The sequence below is a fragment of the Herpailurus yagouaroundi genome, unplaced genomic scaffold (genome assembly GCF_014898765.1).
Source record: "Herpailurus yagouaroundi ecotype Mexico unplaced genomic scaffold, PumYag 182, whole genome shotgun sequence".
NCBI classification, from domain to species: domain Eukaryota; kingdom Metazoa; phylum Chordata; class Mammalia; order Carnivora; family Felidae; genus Herpailurus; species Herpailurus yagouaroundi.
In genome coordinates, this window is record NW_024412413.1 from 29,294,732 (window position 1) to 29,319,360 (window position 24,629).

General features: G+C 36.8%; 1 protein-coding gene and 1 long non-coding RNA gene across 2 annotated transcripts in view; one reads left to right on the forward strand and one right to left on the reverse strand.

Annotated features, from left to right (window-relative positions):
• Positions 1–4,565: 4,565 nt before the first annotated feature.
• LOC121040643 (uncharacterized) lies at positions 4,566–23,281 on the reverse strand. The gene is made up of 3 exons (XR_005795387.1): positions 23,267–23,281; positions 11,690–11,696; positions 4,566–4,694 (listed from the first exon to the last, which is right to left on the reverse strand). It is a non-coding gene; the product is annotated as an uncharacterized LOC121040643 (long non-coding RNA).
• The window catches only part of EPYC (epiphycan), a 36,242-nt gene continuing 29,250 nt past the window's right edge, over positions 17,638–24,629 (forward strand). The window contains exons 1-2 of the mRNA XM_040491254.1: positions 17,638–17,728; positions 20,072–20,249. Coding sequence (XP_040347188.1) covers positions 20,085–20,249 — 165 coding nt within the window. The 5' untranslated portion in view covers positions 17,638–17,728; positions 20,072–20,084. The remainder of the gene's footprint in view (positions 17,729–20,071; positions 20,250–24,629) is intronic.

The following is a 24,629-nucleotide window of genomic DNA, read 5'->3' on the forward strand; positions in this document are numbered from 1 at the left end:
CACTCACCCTCTGTCTGTCTCTCTCTCTCTCAAAAATAAATAAACATTAAAAAATAAAAAAAAAAGAAAATCTACTAGGAAGAGGAATAGTGGTCAAGGCAGAATGTCAGCATTCCTTGGATATCTAGCTAAGTAATCCAGAGAACAGCATTAATTCTAATAAAACCCATGGTGAATTATGAAATAATTACAATAGCTATCAAAGTAAACAAAAATTACTATATATGCCGAATGCTTCCCGTACATTGGAAATTTGCTATATGCATTTACATTCAATAGATCATTTAAATATAGTATCCTCATGTTAATCCTATAAGGGTTTTGCTTTTCTTGTTCTACAGAACAATAATCTTCGATGAAGAAGGATTAAATGAGCTTTTCAAGGGTACATAGCCAGTAAATGCTGACTTTAGGAGCCATCTAACCCCAAAGCCAAGATTCTTCACACTGTGTGAGGAATGAAATGTTTTGAAACCTTTAAATGCATATCAGTTAAAAGGGGATGTGACAGTTCATTTTATGTGCCAACTTGATTAGGCTCTGGCACCCAGTTGTTTGGTCAAATACTAGTCTAGGTGTTGCTGTAAAGATATTTTGTAGATGTGATTAACATCTACAATTGGCTGACCTTAAGTAAAAGAGATTTACCATTGATAATGTGAGTGGGGCTCATCCAATCAGTTGAAAGTCTTTAGAGGAAAAACTGAGATTTCCAAGGGAGGAAGAAATTCAGTCTCAAGACTGAAATAGAGAAATCTAGCATGGGCTTTGTTTACCATCCTGCCCTACACATTTCAGACTCAAGGCCTCAACATCAACCACCACCTGAATTTCCAGCTTGAGGGCTAGCCCTAGGAATGTTGGCCTTGCCCCCCCCCCCCCCCCCCCCCCCCACAATGTGTGATCTAAATTTCTATGGAATATGTGCACATAGTCTACTGGTTCTGTCTCTCTGGAGAACCCTAATACTCGGGGTACTGACACCTGCCCTAACTTACAGTGTGTGCACAGCTAACACTTCAGGTGAGGTGTGGGTCAAGAATTTGCATAAAATAGACTGCCATAGCAACACCTATACATGACATCTTATGTGATGACCATTGTAAACCAAAGAAAATTCTTCATGCATACTTTCAAAAATCCTAGCTCCACTTTGAAACTGCATATGCCTTTAAGATTTCAGGGAGCTTCAAGATTATCACCTTAGATTTCAAAGGATAAATAAACCTACCCTGGTGCATTCACATTGGCCCAAGGCCCCACACACGTGCTCCCAAGTTCTTCTTGAGTGAGGTAGATTCAGATGCCTTCAATGAAACCTCATCTGAATACCCCATGAGAGGTATTTAAGTATTGCACATTTTACTTTCCTTCATGACCTTTGAGTTACCTGCCATTCTACAGATTCTGAAGTTCGATGAGGAATCTTTGCAATGACTTGTAGGAAATTGAAGAGATCCATTCTTCCTTTTCACTGCTCAAATTCTAAACTAATTAGAGTTGACTATGAGATATGGAACACTCAGTTAATTCAAATCTTAGGCAAACAATGAGCAAGTTTTTAGTATAAAAACGTCCCAAGTATTACATGAGGCATACTTATATTTTAAAAATTGCCATTCATTTGAAATTCAAATTTCACTGTGTTGCTATATTTTTAGTTCCTAAATCTGACAACACTTGCTAGTAATTGAGAGATACAATTACAGAGTAAATCAAACAAAAGGGTAAAACATCACATTTGCTAATATAATGGTAAATAATATTGATAAAATACTTCATAATTGCCAGCATTTTTACTTTAATGTTGATAAGAATACTCTAATAAATTATAATCATAAAAGCTGACTTAAAGGGCTTTGGTGTTTCCAGATAGCATAGTTCAAAAGACATTTTACCCAGGGATGGTGAGGAATGATGAGAGATAACACTTTTTAACTTAAGAGATAATAATTCTGAAAAATAAAAAAATATATATACAAAATAAAGAAAAAAGATACAAACTTCCAGTTATAAAATAAATAAGTCACAAGGATGAAATGTACAGTATAGAGAATACAGTTAATAATAATGCACCAAACACCTTTGTATGGTGACAGTTGATAGATTTATCAGGGTGATCATTTTGTAATGTATAGAATTGTAGAATCACTACATTGTACACCCGACACAAATATAATATTGTATGTCAACTACAATAAAAAATATAAACAAAAATAAAACAAACTTGCATACCTGAAAAAAAGAAAGAAAATATTGCATTATCTGTAATTTTAACACACAGAGATAAACATGAATAATATCTTGATGTATTTCCCTCCAGTCTTGGATGTGCATGTGCATGCACACGTACATGGTGTATAAATCTGCACAAGCAGAGTGAGGAATTGGTAGAGTATTCTCAAGAGGTCCATTCTGCCCACCTCTTCAGCTCTGAAGTTTGTCAGGTTTATTAATTTGTATTCCCTAATACTTACGGGTGACTGGCATATCAGGACCGCATAAAGACTTCTGGAATGAAGGGAGAGCAGGCTTTGATGAAATGTGGATTAAGAGGGAAGTCAGGAAAACTCAACAGCAATCACCCACTGAGTGGCTAGAACAGTATGTCATACAACCGAGTGGTCAAGAGGCACCAGCTCAAAAGCTGACACAAGACATACTGAATAATGGCCACTACCAACTACTGTTTCCACCAATAGACATTTTGACCTCATGAGGAAAGAGTCTTCTAGATGGTCTTCTTGTATTTTACTTGGGTCTGACCTGGTTCTATACTAATTTGACTCAATGAAACCAAATGGCCACACGATATAAATTTTGAAACTGTAGTTTCTTTAGCCCTACATTTATCGGAGTCCTCCTTTGTTCCAGAGACAGAGCTAGACAGTGGATATCCAAAGATAGGAAAACAAAACGTGATTTTTGCCCCTATGGAAGTTTGCTTTGTGGGAATTAAAGAGGACAATAAATAAACACAAAATATTCAATAAGAAAAAATACGGAAAATGAAAGCAAGATTCTATAATAATAACAATAAGAATTTTGGTTTGGAGACATCACGAAGGCCTCTCTGAGACACAAATGATTGACAGGGGTGTTTTGAGAGAGGGAGGAAAGTACATATGAGACAAAAGGAAATGATAGCGGTGAAGAAGTCGAAATAGAAAGAACTTGGTATACTGGAGGCAGTGAAAGATTAATGTGACCGAATCTTAAAGAAACATGACAGGATGAGGTTGGAAAGGTACCAAGCCTCTACAGAAAGCATATTTCAGCTACATCAATGATGTTTTACTTATTTCCAAGCACAAGAAAGTGTCATTGCTTTGTTGTAGATATAAACAATGTTGTCAGCAGATTTTTAAAAAGAACAACAGTATGAAAAGATGCATTATAGACAGTTTTAAAGAAACTGATTGTCTGTGTTTTCTCTTATAAAAGAGAAGCATTTTTGATTCCTAGAGGCATTTACTGAGTATTTTAAGTAATAATAAAAAGACTAGGAATACAAACCAAAACTGCAATGTGATATCACCTCACAACTGTCAAAACGGCTAAACTAAAAAAAAAAAACAACTGAAGAAACAACAGATGTTGGCGAGGATGTGGAGAAAAAGGAACACTTGTGCACTGTTGGTGGGAATGCAAACTGTGGAAACAATATGGACATTCCTCAAAAAGTTAAAAATAGAACTATCCTATGATCCAGCAATCACACTACTGAGTATTTACCCAAAAAATTCAAAAACACTAATGCAAACGGATACACGCACCCGCATTTTTATGGCAGCATTATTTACAATAGCCAAGATATGGAAGCATCCCAAGTGCCCATCAGCTGATGAATAGATAGAGAAGATGTGGTACATATATACAATGGACTATTATTCAGCCATAGAAAGAATGAAGTCTTGCCATTTGCAATGACATGGATAGAGCTAGAGAGTATAATGCTAAGCTAGGTAGATCAGTCTGAGAAAGACAAATACCATATGATCTCACTCATATGTGGACCTTCAGAAATAAAGCAGGGGCACCTGGGTGGCTTAGTGGGTTGAACATCTGACTTGTGATTTCAGCTCAGGTTGTGACCCCGGGGTTGGGAACCCCTGTGTTGGGATTCACGCTGAGCGTGGAACCTGCTTAAGATTCTCTCTCTCTCTCTCTCTCTCTCTCTCTCTCTCTGCCCCTCTTCCTTGCTCACACTCTCTCTCTCTAAAATAAAAATTTAAAAAAAGAAACAAAACAGGGGCGCCTGGGTGGCGCAGTCGGTTAAGTGTCCGACTTCAGCCAGGTCACGATCTCACGGTCCGTGAGTTCGAGCCCCGCGTCAGGCTCTGGGCTGATGGCTCAGAGCCTGGAGCCTGTTTCCGATTCTGTGTCTCCCTCTCTCTCTGCCCCTCCCCCATTCATGCTCTGTCTCTCTCTGTCCCAAAAATAAATAAACGTTGAAAAAAAAGAAAGAAAGAAACAAAACAAACAAGCAAAGGGAAAAAGAGAGAGAGAAACTAAGAAACAGACTCTTAAGTATAGAGAACAGACTGATGATTGTTAGAGGGGAAGTGGGTAGGAGGATATGTTAAATAGGAGATGGGGATTAAGAAGTATACTTGTGATGAGCCCTGGACGATGCATGGAAGTGCTGAATCTCTATATTGTGCGCCTGAAACTAATATCACACTGTATGTTAACTAACTGGAACTAAAATAAAAGCTTTAAAAATAATAAAAAAGACTAAATAGAATTAAATCTTTAGGTTTGGGATTCATATCACCAAATATACTGTATAGTTGCTTTTACAAATTTTTCACCAATTATTAATAAGCTTATGAAAATTCCATTTTATCTTCTTTTTTAGATGTTTATTTACTTATCTTTGAGAGATAGAGAGAGCACCAGTGGGAGACAGGCAGAGACAGAGAGGGAGACACAGAATCCGAAGCAGGTTCCAGGTTCTGAGCTGTCAGCACAGAGCCTGATGTGGGGCTCACACTGACGAACCACAAGATCATGACCTGAGCCGAAGTCAAACACTCAACAGACTAAGCCACCCAGATGCCCCTAAAAATTCCATTTTAACTCTCTTTCTTAGGTATATAAATTTCTCCTTTTATCATTTATCATTTTGTTAGTGGCTTTGGCAATTATATATTAAAAAACTGAAGTCTAAAATATGATTATAACCGAAGGAAACTATAAGCAGAGAAAAATAGCATTAACTTATAAAAGCTGTATCAAATGCTATCTCAAGCTGCAAACATCAGAGTAAAATTGTTTAAAGCCCAGAAAGAGCGAAAGTTTGATGTTCTGGGATGAGAATCAAGTTTGGAGCAAAAGCCATCTACACGAGCTGTGAAGGCCAAGACGAAAAACGTATCGTCGTGTAAACAAGTACATGAATGAACTTATTCATTTCGGAACGACTGATTTGACCAAGTTAGACAACATAAAGTCATTTCAGCCAAGCGAAGACTGGATGTTAACTGTAACAGAGCCAACAAACAGAAGAGTCAGAAAACTAGAGAGCAAAGTGTTAAGACTGCTGGCATTTATATCCGTGTGTAGACATAAACTTAGAAGTGAGGCTATATTCTGTAGTAAGAACACCATCAATGCACTGTGTGCAACAGTTCTCTGCTCTGAGAAAAGCCTCTTTTTATTTCAATGGTTTTCCTTTAGAGGAAAATATTTGCTAAAGGAGAAAAAATTTCTCATATATATGATATATGATATATATACACATATATATATATAATGTACACACTGTGTGGGTTATCCCTGCAGATTAATGCAGGAACCCATCCATAACCAGAGGTAGTAACGGTGGGAGTTGTAGTAGCCACAGTAATAGTTACCACATTTTAATATGGTCTATCCTTAATCCAGTATAATACCGTATGATTACTTTAGGTGCTCCCTACATCAGGAGAATTCCATAAAGTTGTATGCCCAAGTACAGTGCCTGGGTACACAGGCACACCTCATGTTCTTGCCCTTCACTTCATTGAACTTCGCAGCGATTGCATTTTCCTTTTCTTTCTTTCTTTCCTTCTTTCTTTCTTTCTTTCTTTTTTTCTTTCCTGGGTAGTGTAAACATAATTTTGCATGCACTGGGAAGTAAAAAAAAAAAAAATCATTTAACTTGCCTTATTTGCAGTATACCTGCAAATACCTGCAGATATCTGCAGTATCTCTGAGGTACGTTTGTAGTAGGTACACCAAAAATAAGGCAAATTAGTGAGCCAATTAATATATTAATTGTGTGTGTGTGTGTGTGTGTGTGTGTGTGTGTGTGTGGTGAAATGAAAAGACTGAATTTTTTTTAAAGATTGAATTTTTGATTAATAGTTTTAGATTTGCAGGCAAATTGGGCAGCTGGTACAGAACTTCCCAGGTTCCCACCTCCTGTGCCCCATATACTATTCCTTTATAATTAATATCTTGCATTAGTATGGGACATTTCTTATAATTAATGAACCAATATTTTTTTTTAATTTTTTTTCAACGTTTATTTATTTTTGGGACAGAGAGAGACAGAGCATGAACGGGGGAGGGGCAGAGAGAGAGGGAGACACAGAATCGGAAACAGGCTCCAGGCTCTGAGCCATCAGCCCAGAGCCCGACGCGGGGCTCGAACTCACGGACCGCGAGATCGTGACCTGGCTGAAGTTGGACGCTTAACTGACTGCGCCACCCAGGCGCCCCTTAATGAACCAATATTAATACACTGTTATTAACTAAAGTCCATAGTTGACATGAAGGGTTGCTACTTGTGCTGTACTGTTCTATGGGCTTTGACAGATGCATAATGTCATGTATCAATCATTACAGTATCATACAGAACAGTTTTCCTGCCCCCCAAATCCCCTGTGCTTCACCTGCTAACCCCTATCCATGCCCTCTAAACACTTGGCAAACACTGATCTTTTTACTGTTTCTATAGTTATGCCTTTTTCAGAATGCCATATGGTTGGAATCATACAATATGTTGACATTGAAGATCGGCTTCTTTCATTTAACAATATACATTCAATTTTAATCCAAGTCTTTTTATGGCTTGATAATTCATTTTTCAAAAATAATTTTAGGGGTGCCTGGGTGGCTCAGTCGGTTAAGCGGCCGACTTCGGCTCAGGTCATCATCTCGCGGTCCGTGAGTTCGAGCCCCGCGTCGGGCTCTGTGCTGACAGCTCAGAGCCTGGAGCCTGTTTCAGATTCTGTGTCTCCCTCTCTCTGACCCTCCCCTGTTCATGCTCTGTCTCTCCCTGTCTCAAAAATAAATAAAATGTTAAAAAAAATTTAAAAAAATAATTTTAATTATTTTCCATTGTAGGGGTATACTGCAATTTCATTCACCTTTGAAGTATATCTTGAGTGCTTCCAGGTTTTGGCGAGTATGAATAAAACTGCTATAAACAGAATGCTCTCAGTTCCTTCCTCCCATTCTTTATAGCGCTGCTGCCATTCATTTTACTTGTCCATTTACTACATTATCTGTTTGTCTTTGCACGTTGTCCACTTTTTCCAGTAGAGTCCTTCACATAGTAATCATATTTATTTTAGATTCTCTGTCTGGTCATTTCAAAATCTGTGTCATCTCTGGAAAACAGTGTGGAGGTTCCTCAAAAAATTAAAAATAGATCTACCCTATGACCCAGCAATAGCACTGCTAGGAATTTACCCAAGGGATACAGGAGGACTGATGCATAGGGGCACTTGTACCCCAATGTTTATAGCAGCACTCTCAACAATAGCCAAATTATAGAAAGAGCCTAAATGTCCATCAACTGATGAATGGATAAAGAAATTGTGGTTTATATACACAATAGAGTACTACGTGGCAATGAGAAAGAATGAAATATGGCCCTTTGTAGCAACATGGATGGAACTGGAGAGTGTTATGCTAAGTGAAATAAGCCATACAGAGAAAGACAGATACTATATGGTTTCACTCTTATGTGGATGCTGAGAAACTTAACAGAAACCCATGGAGGAGGGGAAGGGAAAAAAAAAAGGTTAGAGTGGAAGAGAGCCAAAGCATAAGAGACTCCTAAAAACAGAACAAACTGAGGGTTGATGGGGGGTGGGAGTGAGGGGAGGGTGGGTGATGGGTATTGAGGAGGGCACCTTTTGGGATGAGCACTGGGTGTTGTATGGAAACCAATTTGACAATAAACTTCATAAAAAAAACCAAAATCTGTGTCATATATGAGTTGTGTTCTGATACTTGCTTTGTCTTGCCAGACTGTGTTTTTCTTGTCTTTTAGCATACCTTGTAATTTTTGGTTGAAAGCTGGGCATGATGCATTGGGTATTAGGCACCGGGGTAATTAGGCTTTTAGTGTGAGGTTTTATGTTAATCCGGCCAAGAGTTGGGTTGTGTTTAATGTTCACCATGGCTGTAGATGCTAGAAGCTTTAGTTTTCTCTAGTTTCCTTGTTGGACATTTACTCCCTCCCCCCATTGCCTATGATTTTCCCCTAAGAACCCCTTCTTAAATAGATTCCACATCTTGAATATTTCTCAGTTCCAATCTGTTGTTTTTAAGTTGAAGCCCTGTTGATGTGCTGGTAAGATGCTGGGGAGGGTAAGCATTATATATTTTTATAGTTACAGCTCAGGTTTTGAGTAGAACTTAGTCCCTGGGAAGTATGCCTTAGTGCTTTTTTTTTTCTCTCTCTCTCTCTTTATGTGGGACAAAGAGGCTAACAGGAGCTGGAGTTGGCTGGTTGCCCTTCCATCAAGTCAGAGAGGCCTCTGGTAAAGTAGCTTCCCATGGACAACAGGCCTTTGTTAATTTTCCTTTGGGCATAATTCAAAATATTTACTAAAAACAGTAAAAGAGTGGCCAGTTTAAGGACATATACAGGAAAAATAATAACTTTGACTAGAGTGAAAAGAGATGATGACAGAAAAAAACAAAATGTCTCAATATGATGTATTTGTTATTTGAGAAAAATGATTCTGATGAATTAAACAGAAATCAAAATTCAAAGGTAAGCTAGAAGCGATTTGTGCTAAAATTAAGAATAGTAACTAATCTGCAAGTAAAAAATGCACTTTCTTCTCTTGGAAAGATTAATACAGAACATAAATGTCAAGCCATCATTTGGTGATGTTACCAAGGCTCAAGGTGTAGAAAACATCTTATGAGCCTCCAGAGGAGAAAAGAAAATGACCTAAACAGTGGAAAATGATTAGGCTGGCTTCAGACTTTTCCACTGCAACCTTTAGAGCCAGAAGACAATGAAGCAATGTCTCAATGTCCCAAGAAAAATGTGACCTAAGAATATCCTACCAAACAATTTGTCCTCAGAGTAAAAAGTTCACAGACATTTTCAAACATGCAAGGCCTCAGGGAATTTGGCACATATGAGATGTTTTTTTGGGAAAAAAAAAATCTGGAAACAAATGTAGCTAAAAGCATTGTTATCTGTAGATACACAGAGATAACATTTTGGGCCCTGAGCATTTGGATGGTTATCTTCCCTTTTTCTCAAAATGTCCTTGAATTTTTATAATGACAAAAATATATAATTTATACCAAAATAATAAGCTTTTTAAAAAGATGCAACATAAAAAAAAGCAAATAAAATGTAATACTTTAGAGTCCAAATTATGATAAAAAAGCTTCAACTGTGTCTATAATTGTTATTATAAGTATTACCGATTAGGCTTGAGCAATGTGAAAATGATACAGAAAACATGATCTACCATAAGCTCTCCATGAAGCAGAAATTTAATGGTACTACTATCACATGTTGTTTGTCAATGATTTGTTGATACCTTACATCAAGTTACTGGGAAGACATATAAAAATAATAAATTTAGCAGAAAACTCTCAGATCATACAAAAAAGTTTTCAGAAAGTCCATGCATAAATGTTCAAAGACTGTCTCCACTCATGATTTATTCACTCATCTTTTACTAGTCCCTGTTGGGAGCCCCTCCTTTCTCAGTTCATTGCAGGCTCAAGGGTAAAGCATTTGGCCGGAGGTCTAGGTTGGTTCATTAATTTATTCAACAAATATTTGTTGAATGCCTATTGTGTGATTATGGGCTAGAAATGCAGCGATAAAACGAATGTATCGTGGTTTTGTGAAGATAACATTCTGGCGAAGAAAATAAAGAAAGTAATCATTTATGCAGTGATGTCAAATAGAAGCGTTCTGAAGAAGGTTGGCTCTCTTTTAGACAGAGTGGTCAGAAAAGGAGTGACCGTAAAGGTAACATTTGAGCTGAGCCTCAAATGAGGCAAGGACTCAGCTGAATAGACACTACATTCTCTCAACTCCATTTTTTTAAGTAATGTGCATTGATTTTATCAGAATTAATAGTGCAAAAAGTAATATTTTCTTAGGTTACTAGAGTAAAGAATTCCCCTTTCCCCCTGGATTTTCACCTGAAAAGATGTAAGATATGGAGCAGACGTAGTCACCTCCTTTGCTAGGTGGCCCACTGAGAATGACGTCAACCAAAAGCAAATTCTCTGAAAAGAGAGAAATGTACTTTTCAGTTACTTGGGTCAATGAATTCCCTGTTTCCTAAGTCAGTTTGAGTTTTTGCTCTCTATACCTCTATTCAGAAAGATTCCTAACCAGTATGGAAACTCTCTCAAATTCTCATCACAAGTCCGTACCATATGTCTTTGTATGTGACACAAGGAAGCATTAGCAGCAAATAAACATGAAACCTTGCTGCATGAGGCCCATGGGCAGTGGCTTGAAAAGTGTTGAGAGATAGTCTGGCAGTTAGCTAAATAGAAAGATGCAATTAAAAAGAGAGAGAGAGAGAGAGAAGAAAGGCCAAAACCCACTTATCATAAATGCAAGTAATCCTATGATATATATTTTAGAATAGCCCAAGCAAATCATAGTTTATTAAGTAATTATGTCTTACTTTGAATTACTGTGCATTTGATTCAGGCAGTCAATCATTAATTGGCTGATTCATTCAAATAACACTGAGCATGGATTTGGGCCAAGCAGTATTTTAGACACTAAGGATACAATTGTGAATGTGACCAATAAATTTTAGGCATCGTGGTGTTTATATACACCCAGGGGAGATACATGTAAAAACAGAAAAATATAATAACAGATTGTGGCAAGTGCTATGAAAAAAAATTGTAGTGAGGCATTAGAGTATGATGCAAAGGAAGAGGGTCTACTAGGATGGGGAGGAGGCCAGGCAGGAAAATAAAACCGTAGTAAGATGAAAGTGTACTTTATTAAGTTAAGGCATAATTTCAAAAGTCAAAATCGAAAGATTTGTAGGGTGAATCAAGTCTGCAGATACAATTTTGGACTCTGCAGTGCTTTAAAATAAGTTGATTTTAAATTTCTTTAGCTTTACACATGTGTTCTCAAAGATGCTACTATACAGCCATCATTTTTTGACATTTATTCAGTTCGTTTGTGTTATAGGGAACCCCTGCCTGAACTTTGTTTAGAACATGTGTGTCTGTATGTAGAACTGACCTAGTGGAAAGGGAGATACTGGGAGGGAGGAGAGAATTCAAGAAACACAGAGCTTGAAAGGAGGAAAGGGTATAAGATCCTGGGCATCATTTGGGGGGTTTACTTTTAATGCCTTAGTCTGTCACAGAAGGGAAAACAGAGGGTGCCTATACGCACAAGAGGATTTGATGGCCGAAGTTAATTGAGCATTATTCTGATGATTTTTACCATCACTCTGTTTTAAAAGGAATATGGGATGTTTGACAACAGAGGAAATGTTATAAAGTAGTCATCTTAGAATGTCAGAAAGGGCATCATCATCATCATCAGAAACATAGTATGGTTGAAGATTAGTTTAAAGAATTTAAAGTGAGCCCATCATTGTGTGTGATATTCACTGGTAATAGACAGCCGTTCCAATACAGAAGAGAAGAAAGCTGGGAGTTGTGTTCAACTAAAGTTGAGGTTTTCCCAGGTGAGTATGATGGGAAGAAGAAGAAAAAAAAAGATAGCAGAAAGTACTTGAAAAGGTATGCATATGAAAATGGTGCATCCAACCTAAAGGTAAGGAGAGAAGTAAAACAGGAGATTTAATGAATTGTGGGAAAGTGATGGAAGCTATGGAAGAAGGCCTCATTAGGCAAAAAGAAAAATAATAATAGGGCCCCATTAGTAGGTTTAAGTAAAACCTGGTGATGATGAGCTAAAAGGCATGACAGTGGTGGTGAGTGGCTGGGTAGGAATGTGGTAACTTTCCTGTATCTGAGGAGATAAAGCAGCCGTCACACCACCATGATAGATGGATCGTGTACATGGAGGTTGGCATCACTGGAGATGATGACCGGGTATGAATAGAGGGTATAAGCGAGCCAGGAGCTGAAGTCATCAACAGCAAGGGGTTTGGCTAGGAGATCAAGCAGTTGATGACAAGGGAGAGGTTACAGATAGTTAAACCAAATGCCATGAATTCCAGAATGGGCAAAATTTTTGCAAGAGTAAAGAGGACAAGTCATTTGAAAGAGAAAATCTAAAACAAGTAAAATCCCCCCATCTTTGAGTTATGTGAGTGAAGAATTAAAAAAAAAGAAAACATCAGTTTAAAGGACAGCAGCAGAAAACTTTGCCAGGAGGCAGCCAGATTCTATTATTATTATTATTATTATTATTATTATTATTTAATTTACTTGTTTAAATTCAAGTTAGTTAACATACAGTATAGTATTGGTTTCAGGAGTAGAACTCAGTGATTCATCACTTAAGTATAACACCCAGTGCTCATCCCAACAAGTGCCCTCCTTAATGCCCATCACTATTTATCCCATCCTCCCATGTTCCTCCCCTCCAGCAACCCTCAGTTTGTTCCTACAGTTAAGAATCTTTTAGTTTGCCTTCCTCTCTGTTTTTGTCTGATTTTTCCTTCCCTTCCCTTCCCCTATGTTTATATGTTTTGTTTCTTAAATTCCACATATGAGTGGAATCACATGATATTTGTCTTTCTCTGACTGACTTATTTTGCTTAGTTTAATACACTCTAATCCATGTTGTAGCAAATGGCAAGATTTCATTCTTTTTGATCTTTGAGTATTGTTCCATTGTATATGTAGACCATTTCTTCTTTACCTATTCGTCAGTTGATGGACATTTGGCTTCTTTCTGTTATTTGGCTATGGTTGATAGTGCTGCTATAAACTTTGGGATGCAGGTGCCCCTTAGAATCAGCATTTTTGTATCCTTTGGATAAATACCCAGCAGTGTAATTGCTGGATCATAAGGTAGAGGGTAGTTCTATTTTTAATTTTTTGAGGAACTTCCATACTATTTTCCAGAGTGGTTGCCCCAGATTGCATTCACACCAACAGTGCAAAAGAGATCCTCTTTCTCCGCATCCTCACCAACATCTGCTGCTTCCTGAGTTGTTCATTTTAGCTATTCTGACAGGTGTGAGGAGGTATCTCATTGTGATTTTGGTTTTTATTTCTCTGATGATGAGTAATGTTGAACATCTTTTCATGTGTCTATTAGCCACCTGGATGTCTTCTTTGGAAAAGTGTCTATTCATGTCTTCTGCCCATTTCTGTACTGGATTATTTGTTTTTTGAGGTTGAGTTTATTAAGTTCTTCATAGATTTTGGATAATAATGCTTTATCCAATATGTCATTTGCAAATATCTTCCTTTCTGTTGATTGCCTTTTAATTTTATTGATTGTTTCCTTCGCTGTGCAGAAAATTTTTATCTTGATGAGGTCCAAAAGTTCATTTTTGCTTTTGTTTCCCTTGCCTCTGGAGACATTTCTAGTAAGAAGTTGTTGTGGCTGAGGTCAAAAAGGTTGCTTCTTATTTTCTCCTGTAGGATTTTGTTAGTTTCCTGCCTTACATTTAGGTCTTTCATCTATTTTGAATTTATTTTTGTGTGTGGTGTAAGAAAGTGGTCCAGGTTCATTCCTGTGCATATCACTGTCCAATTTTCCCAGCATTATTTGCTGAAGATACTGTGTTTTTTTTTTTTTCCATTGGATACTCTTTTCCTGCTTTGTCAAAGATTAGTTAGCGATACCTTTGTGGATCTCTGTCTGGGCTCTCTGTTCTGTTCCATTGACATCTGTGTCTGTTTTTGTGCCAGTACCACACCGTCTTGATGAGTACAGCTTTGTAACACAGCTTGAAGTCCAGCATTGTGATGCCTCCAGCTTTGGTTTTCTTTTTCAACATTACTTTGGCTATTCGAGGTCTTTTGTGATTCCATACAAATTTTAGGATTATTTGTTTCAGCTCTGTGAAGAATGTTGGTGTTATTTTGATAGGGATTGCATTGAACGCGTAGATTGCTTTGAGTAGTATAGATATTTTAGCAATGTTTGTTCTTCCAACCCGTGAGCATGGAATGTTTTTCCATTTCTTTGTGTCTTCCTCCATTTCTTTCATAAACTTTCCATAGTTTTCAGCGTATGGATCTTCTACCTCTTTGATTAGGTTTATTCCTAGGTATCTTATATTTTTGGTACAGTTGTAAATGGGATCCAGTCCTTGATTTCTCTTTCTGCTGCTTCATTATTGGTGTATAGAAATGCAAATGACTTTTGCTCATTGATTTTATAACCTGCAACTGCTGAATCCATGTATCAGTTCTTGCAGTTTTTTGGTGGAGTCTTTCAGGGGGTGGACCAACATGTTGGTGGAATCTTTCGTTTTTTTCCTCATACAGTGTCTTGTATGTCATCTGTGAAGAGTGTAAGTTTGACTTCCTCTTTGCCATTTGGTTTGCCTTTTATTTCTTTGTGTTGTCTGATTGCTGAGGCCAGGACTTCCAGCACTATATTAAACAATAGTGGTTAGAGTGGACATCTCTGTCGTGTTCCAGACTTTAGGGTGAAAGGGAATGCTCTCAGTTTTTCCCCATATTGGCTGTAGGCCTTTCATATATGGCTTTTATGATGTTTAGATTTCTTTAAGATAAAATAAGCAAAGGGAAACTTTCCAAAAGAAACAGAAGGCAAAGGAGAGTTTTCAGATTTCAGGTCAGCCTTGACAGATTCTGGAGGAGGTGATCAGATCAGATTAGGGGATACATCAGCACAGTGTATGTGGGTTTATGGTCTAAAACTCCAGGACTTCTATTACTGAGTTCAAAGTCTTTATGGCAACATGCAGATTCTTAGGAAGGTAGCTAGTCACTTCAGGTATTGTTTTTATTCTTGATAAGCGGTGGAGGGGGATATCTACACCCTCACATAGCTCTTACTGATGTGGTCCTCTGGCATTGAGGACAAGGACAGGCAGCACTATGCTGTCCTCAGAGTGCTCTTTTCTGTTCGTTACTGCTGCAGAACAAAGAGAATTATTAAGAGAAGACCATTCTGTTTAAAATTAATTCCATTTAAGCAAGCAGGACGATGTTTAATTAATTTTGTTAAGAGTTGTAGCCAAAAGGATTTGTAAAATGTTTGGGGGCTTAAAGAGATAAAGCCAGAAAGCCTTAGTTACTAGATTATGCAACTAGTCTTAATAACTGATCCCCTGAGGGTTTCTGATAACCAAGCTCAGGCTCTATTAAGAAAATCATCATGAAACTAAAAGATATTTACCAAGGATAAGAAAGACTAGAACTGGTAATTAATCCTTCTCACTATTAAACAGAGATTAGGTCCTCATGGGATTGTTACAAATTTGAGCTCCCATAGTTCAAAATAGATTTTGAAATATTGGAGACAGCCCAAATAAGACCAAGATGAATAAATTAAAAACTGCCCATTTTTTATAAGGAAAAATGAAACAGTTACTTATTTGGAAAAAGAGGAGACTCAGGAATGGTCATTTTTGTTTTCAATCCTATATTAGGACAAGTAATTTAGTTATTGCCTTCTCACAAAACAACTGCATTAGTAGACAGTGTTATGAAGCCCAAGGACAGCATCACTTAAACCAACAGGTGACCAAAGGACAGTGTGAAAATATTAGTTCTGAAAATAGAGTCTTATAGGTTCGGTCAGAGTCTTCCAGAAAACAAGGGACTCCGTAGATGCCACCTTTGTCACCTGACAATGTGTGCAGAGTATTAGACTAAATAATGCAGGAAGAAGAAAAAAATTAGGTATTTTCATGGATAGTCTATTCATCTGTTTTTATCCCAAAGCACCTAGAAGAGGCTAAAAACTGGTGACAGGTAAACAGCCTAGAATCTAAGAAACTGAGAGATGCCACTGTCTTTTTACCTTCACCCATATCCCTCAGATGAGCTCAGTAACATCAGGGAACTTGACCCAATTTGATTTTCTCTTTGTGTCACATGTGACCTTAGAGAATTAAATGATTGAGTGCCACCCACCTGGGAATGGAGAACTACTCTGATCGAGAACGTGTCGGGAGAGTTAACAATAGGTAAACTCATCTAGCACGCACTGTGGGACAGCGCTGTAACACAGCCAGTGTAGGAACCCAGCTTCATGCCTTTTTGTAGAAATGCTTCTGAAAGTAGCCTCCACATGATGTGAAACTGCAGGATGCAGGGAAGGAGTCCCTACCCCCCAGGATGGCCTCTCTGCTATTGGAGAGGTCTTGATAGATTCTGCACTTTATCCAGTATCCCTGCTTCCATTACAAATAAAACTGGTCCCAAGAAAAATAACTCACACTGAGAACAGATCATGTGGAAGCAGGTATGCGTGATGAGGATGACTGACTGTGCCCTGAATCCCCAAAAATTGGGGGTAGGAGGGAGAACAGGAGGGAAGGCAGAAAGAGGAGAGTCTTGAAGACAGACTTTCCTCCATCAGTTTGCCCTCACCTGCTTTCAAAATTCAATACAGCTATTCACTTCTGGTCAATGAAAAAGAATTCTTGATGCACAGGTTAGAACCAGACACCTGGATTTATGAAAGCATGCCAGAATACATGACATAAGTTTCATCTTCCTCTAGAACTTTTGCAGTGTGAATGGAAGTGGAGAAAGGAGATTTGACACAAATGTACTTTGTCTCCATACCTGTAGTAAGGCTCAGTTTCACAAACCATGTCAGGTACCAGGAGCCTACAACAAGTCTTGTATTCTGTGGGAAAAACGTTTTTATGTAATTTGATTTGTGTGGTTCTGATAGATAAGAGAGGAAAAGGAGACTTTTTTTTTTTTCCAAAACACTCAGATCATATTTATGCATTGTTTCAGGGCATATTTTTCTTTGTAAATGGGAATGCAAAGGATTTATTGTTTCTCTGCTCTCAGAATGTTCCAAGCAATAAAAAAATGGATTTTTTTTTTTTTTTTACTTTCCCGGCATTAAACAGGTAAGGCTTTTGCCACATTTACTGAATTTCATTTAACATTAATGAAAAGTGAAGAAAGCAACGCTAGACACGCAAGGAAAATTATTTCTTATTAGAACATTTCTAAAATATCCATTTCTAGTATCACTGTATACATTAACTTTTTCTTAATTGGTGAGCCTGTTATAGATTAAATATATTAAAACCAACTTTTTGCATTTAAAATGTTTAAGGCGACATGTTGGCAATTAGAACTCCTTTAACATATTTCAAGAACTCTATACACTATGGCATTTGGATTCGACTGCTTATTTTGAGTGACTATAAAGTAATTTGGGGTTTTTAAAGACTGAGAAGCATTTCTCAAGGTTAGCTTTTCCAAACAGAAAATTGAGTGTTATAAATTCCACCTCCCACAGACCAGAATTCACAACCATTGGTCAGGGGCACATACTACTGGCTCGGCGTCCTCAGTCACTTCGTGCCATTTCACCAAGTAGGAGCCAAAGGTAAGTTTTTACAATTGCTTTCTTCTTGGGTGAGATACTTTTTTTTCCTCCTCTAACAACTTTTTGAGAAATAATTCAACTTGCTTTCATATTTCATGGTGAACTTTGATTCAATGGTTTAGGTTTAAGTTTGTTATTTTACGTTTATATTACTCTTGGAAAACTCAAATTTTTAATTAGCTCAGGAATTAATAACACACAGTAAAATGGTTGATCTTAATAGCCAGGAGAGATGCCAATAAAATTGTAGTCGTTTCCAATATATTCCTTAAATCAAGTGCCCTGACATTGACCATGTTTCTTGCCATTATAGACATGCACTATTGATTAGCATTGATTGAAATATCATGCAAAAGAAGAAAAGGGGAGATTTCATGCGTTTAAAAATATATTGATGATTATATGGCAATTATGCATTTAGAATGTCTTTATAAGCTATATATTTTAAAGTTTTATTATAAGCATAATTTTCAGAATATCATGAAATGGTATAAAGTGGGCAACAAGTTCAAAGATACAACATTAAATACTAGTATAGTTACTTGGAGGAAGAAATGTACTTTTTAAACTAAGCATAGATAGGTGTTCTTCATATTTCTGGGGTTTGCACAGACTGTCTCATTGCTGATAACTTTGAGGGATATGCCCAAAGCAAATAAACTCTAAGAATGTAGACACATACTCACATTTATAGTTTGAAGTGAGAAAAAAATCATCAGCAAGTACATAATTACTTTGAACAATGAAAGTGGCCAGAAATGTAGAAGGAAATGTAAAAAGAAAAGATTTTCTCTAGGTTAGTGGGGTCCACAGTTAATGTTTTCCACTCGACTATGGAAGAATGGTTTGTGGAAAATTTGTAAATCACACTGTTTGATTAAGTAGGACTTTGCTGGTGATTGTGTACAACAGTTCGAAATCTGCAATCCTGCAAAGACCCCTGCAAAGGCAAGTGACATAGAGGCTTGGCTTATCCAGGATGGATAAAAAAAATTACTTGAAGAAATCATAGGAGGGAATAAAAAGGAGCTCCTTGTACTGCTTCTTATTCTCAGAGGAATTTCATATGCCTCTGCCTAAATCTGCTTCATAAAGACTTTCTTTCAAGTAACTGAAGGTCAGTTTGTCTGCCAGTGCATTCAAGTTTAAAAGTAATATTTACCGTGAATTCCCTTTTATACGTGTGTATAGGTACAAAACACCATAGGCACTGTTCTTGAAGTAAACCTGAGAAGTGTATCCAAAATACAACACCTTTAAAATTAGACATGCTTGATAAGAAAAGTTTTCCAGATTCTTTGCCTCCTCGAAAAATGATTACCAGGTAATATTTTTGATAGGCCCAATTTAGATGTTTAAAATTAAACATGAGAGGTTTTCTTTTCCCCTAAAACTAGAACATATTCAAAGGAGTACATACAGAACTAAAATAATTAAAATGGTAAGATCTTGATCGAATCCCCCCGCCACGATGTTACCATGGAAAATAAGAACTGTGCTTAACAAAGAATTACGAAACAAAAACTTCTTAATCTTATGTGTGTGGAAATCCTCCTCCAAGAAAATCTTGCCTTATAGTGTCTTTTAGGCATGTATTCTCACTGATTCTGAGTTTAAAGCTTAGACAGCTATGAAGAACTGAAATAAAACACGAAGGACTAAAGGAAAAATCATTTTCTGCCTCATTCGGTTAAGAATAAGTTTTGAAAAATATTGCATGAAATAGTAAATTATACACATATTAAATTATGTATACATCAATGATACCCAGAGGCAACAAGGAAGTAAAAAGAAAAAAAAAAAGAAAACCTTCATTATTTTGTCTGGAAAAAGCCATAGGCTTAAATGTGCAAGAAACACTTATGAGTCCTAGTTAGATCGCTAGTCAACTCTGCCTCGGTTTCCTCATCTGTAAAATGGAGTTACGGTTATAGTCCTCCGCCACCTCCTTCTCCTTCCTACATCCCAGAGTTGATGAAAGAAACTTAATGTTTAGTAAAAGGTAAAACTCTAAGGCAAAGGCTTTCATGAACAAGTGTATCACAATATTTCTGTGTCCCCTTTTTCCCTGTGTTTCTCTATGAAAGAAACTTAATTTCACTGTAATGACTATATCTACTGTAAAAATGTGGACAGGTTTGTGAATTAATTTGAACATCTGCTATGAATAGCCTTCAGAATCTGTATAATTTCATGTGTTATTTTTATAAATGATCCATATAAAGAAAGCTACCAGCTTGAGTTTCACAGTGTCAAACTGTGAATTTATCATTCCTAGTTAGTGGAAACTATTCCTAAGTTATTATCAATTAGATATTTATACATTTAAGTATTTTTTGTTAGGAAAGCTTGAAAAATGAAAATGTTAGCAAGACTCATTCTGGGACTTGTCATCTTTGATGCTGCTGTGACTGCTCCCACTCTGGACCCCATCAACTATGACTCAGAAACTTACGATGCCACTTTGGACGACCTGGATAATTTATACAACTATGAAAACATACCTATTGGTCAAGCTGAGGTAACTGATTCCTGCCTCTCTTGAGACTTTTAAAAGCATGAATATGGGGAGTTATTGAGATTTGCTTTCTTCAAATAGATTTTTGTTTATTTATAAATAGAGATGTTCTAGCTTAATGGTTTCATATGAACCCTTTCTCCACAATCTGTTCAATCTGTTGGAAGTTAACATTGGGACACTCTTTTGCTTTCGCCTGGTTCACTTCATTTTCTTTATATCTTATCACAAATTAAAACAACAATAACAGGGGCGCCTGGGTGGCGCAGTCGGTTAAGCGTCCTACTTCAGCCAGGTCACGATCTCGCGGTCCGTGAGTTCGAGCCCCGCGTCAGGCTCTGGGCTGATGGCTCAGAGCCTGGAGCCTGTTTCCGATTCTGTGTCTCCCTCTCTCTCTGCCCCTCCCCCGTTCATGCTCTGTCTCTCTCTGTCCCAAAAATAAATAAATGTTGAAAAAAAAATTTAAAAAAATAAAAAATAAAAAATAAAACAACAATAACAAAAAAGAGTTTCTTTCAAGTTAGAAGAGAGAGCATTAGAGGAGAAGAGTGGAAATAGTACACGTGTGATAATAAAGAAGTTGGGGAAGTTTGGGGCAAAGGACAAAGAGGAAAATAAATTTGAATAAAATAAGAATGCAAAGAAAGGGCAGTGATTTGGAACTCCACTGTGTTCCAAGAGTGAGTGTGCTTTTCTAAATGACGGATTATCTCTCAGCTAATGTAGGCATTGGCAAGGTTACAGCCCATTACATAAATCTGATATGACATGTTTCCAATTAAATGTTAGACTTTTTACATAACTAAAGGATACAGACTAATTTTTTAAATCAAAACACAAATAGACCTTGAAATGTTGGAGGGTAATTAATGTACAACATTGACAAAAACTAATTAAGCATAAATCAACCAAAAGGGAAGTTACATCACCTTTACAGGATCATAACATATTTTGGGCAGTCACTCAAGTGTAAGTCTTGTTAGAATAATTACTTTTGGTAACTAGGGAAATAAAATATTTTGACAAAAGCATTTATTTAAATTGTATGGACGTAGCTATATCTTTATTAAGAGGATATGCATTCTCGTTATTGTTTATGTTGCCTTATGAAATTTAATCAAATTTTTGCAATGCGATGACTCTCACATCTTCTTCCCCACCCCATTTTCCTTTCCATCCTCCTCTCTTTTGTTTTTACGCTCTTCCCACCCCATTCCTTCTCTGTCTCCCTCTTTCCTTATTTTTAGTAAAGTTTTAGGCTTGACAGAAGACCACTTGTCTTCTGCACATTTGGTTGTGATTGTTTTCCAAGTCTTTATACATTGTTTGATTCATTTTGCTGTATGACTTCTACTATGTTAAGGGAATTTTCTGTAGAGTTTATAGTCATTAACACTAGTCTTGCTATACATGTTCTCTAGATCTCCAATCTAATGCATCAGTTTAGAATATAAGGAGAAACTTTGTCAGTGCTTAACTGCTCTGCTCTGCTCTTTTTCCCATTTTGCATAAATATTTAAAAAAAAAAAGACTCAGTATGTATCTGCAGTTATCTACCAAGCTAAATATTTTAGTTTTAAATGTACTGTCATTCCTCCAAAAGATATTTCATAGGATCAAAGAGGTTTGATGAGTATCATCAGTGAATCCTCTGTTGTGAGTAGGCCTGTGGAGTGGGTTCTAGAGACTGCTCAAGGCTGCCCTAGATAAAATTTTGAAGGAGATGAGCTTTATCTGTAGACCTCTTTAAAGCCATTCCTTGATGTCAGAATCCCTTTTTGCTGCACAGACATTCTCAAGAGATTCTGAAGTGATAAATGTATCTCTATAAAGATGGTTTCGTATCCAACCGTTCCTCAGTATTTTCATATTCTGGAAGAGCAACCTTCTTGCAAGGTACCAAATATGTGGCATTGTATCCTGTTACTTCATTCAAATATGCTTAATTTTCACACTGACGTAGGCAAACTCAGCATCCTTAACAACTCTCTCCAGAGAGCCACAAAATAATCTCTTGTTGATGACTGAAATACATAAGTCATCCCTGATTTAATAATCTTTTGTGATGAAGAAAACCAGTTTATAGATAGATGATATACATATACACATATACCTGTGCTATAATGAAAATGTAACACATTTGAAAACAAACTATGCATAATTTTTTAATTTTACCACGTTGGTCCAGTAGCAAAAACCAATTCACCAATCCACTCACCCACCACCTATGAAAAAACAAAATACAAAAACAATGTAATATAATAAATAAAATGACCTGAGGAATAAAATTCAGAACTTAAGCTCAGATCTTAACAAGTTGTTAATGTAAATTGCTTTAGAAACAAAGAACTAATATTCAATTCCTTATGAGAAGATGTGAAATGAAGCCAATAGATCCAGCCATGCTGCATGGATTCTAGAATGTAGTTACTCATTACCTGAATTTCTTGACTTTAGTCATGGAAATTCAGATTCTGACAACTCCTGATAAGCTTCTTTATCTCATATTTATCAACTAAGAACAGTTGTTCTACATTTTCTTATTCCTGTATGACACTTTTTGAGTGAACACACTGGTAACTTACCCATATAAGGTACAGTTGATAAAAAAAATTCATGGTAAATGAAGCACATGGAGAATGGTAAGATAAGGTTCTTTTCTTTTATGTCTTCAATCCCAAGAGTGTGGTTCTGACTATGTTAGTCTAGAATTTATTTCATTTCTAGAAAAGGCAAGTTTATATTTTAAAATTATAAATTTATAGAATAACCGAGCAATGTTTCTAAAATATATGCCAGTTTCTTTCTTACAAATTTTAAGACTTGCATCTTGGGCCAATATAATAGACCCTCTAGACTTTGAATGATTTACCCTTAAGGCCTTAGACATATGAGGTAGGCAGAAATCTAAGATGTCCCCTAAGTGACTCCTTCCCTGGTGTGTCCATGCCCTCTATAATTCTCAACATCATAACTGTATTGGGATATCAGGCTTATAATTAGGTTATTTTATATGGCACAACTGAAATTTAAAAAGGGAGATTCCACTGGTTGGCTTGATCTATACTAATGAGTCCTTTAAAACAGTGTCTTGAGGTCAGGGACAAATTTTAAAGCATGAAATGAATTCAAGGAAATGGAAAACTATTTGTTGCTGGCTTTAAAGATGGATGGGTCCATATAGCAAGGAATGCAGGAAGTCTCTAAATTTTGAGAGTGGCTGACAGCCAGAGAGCATAGTGGAAACCACAGTCCTATAGATATAAGGAACCCAGAGGTATACCTGAGATCACAGCCCTGGCCATTAGCTTGATTTTAGCCTTGTGAGACCCTGGGCAGATGTCTGGCCATTCCTGGACTTCTGACCATTCCCGGCCATTCCTGGACTTCCAACTCACAGAAACTGTTAGTTAAAAATGGGTATAGATTTAAGCTGCTAAATGTATAGCAATTTGCTTTGCAGCCATAGAAAACTAATACAATATGTAATAATGTAAATTTTTTTCTGAAAACCAAATTTGAATTGTACTGCTGCAAGGCTTGCATTTGTGAATCCAGTGATTTATCTAGCAATGAGCCAAACCACCCCTCCAACCCCAGAGTTAGAATCTCAATAGAGCTTTGTCGATTTCTACTGGTGATAGTATATTCATTACCTCCCTAGTGAGTGAAAGGGTCATGAAAGAATTTCTAGTTTTGAAAATGACATGCAGGAATAGTATTCCAGACTGCTGACTTAAGTGATTTCTGATGATTTAGAATATTCAGAATCTGCTGGATTCTGTGTTAGAAGCAGATCTTAGGCTCAGCAATTCCATCATAATGCTCTATGTTACCCAGTGGATAATGGATAAACTTGCTGGTATAACATAAATTTTTTTCAGTCTTTTACTTAGCCTTTATTTTAATTTAATGGTACAAGTGAGAATTGGTTACAAGCCGTAAGACAAAAATATGAACTTTTTGCTTTCTGATGAATATTAGCTAACCTTGATTGAGCACTTTTTATGTGCTGAGTACTATTCTAGGCCTGTCACATGCATGATCTCATTACTCACAACAAAACTAGGAATGATATTGTTCTTTTCATTGAATACATGAGACTATTGCGATAAAGAGCGGTTAAGTAACTTGGTTAAGATCATAGTTGTTAATGACATATAATTATAGTGATATTATCTTCTCGTATCAGAAAATAATTTCCAGCAGGTTAATAAAAAATATATATTATCCTCCCTCCATTTTCTACCATTTTCCAAATTGTCCTTTTAACTTGATACTTGTTTTAGTAGAATTGAATGCTGGTGCTCCAAAACTGCTAAAAGCATTTGTTCTATGGGTGAATAATGTAATCTAGAAGTAAATTTTAGAGACAGTTGACTT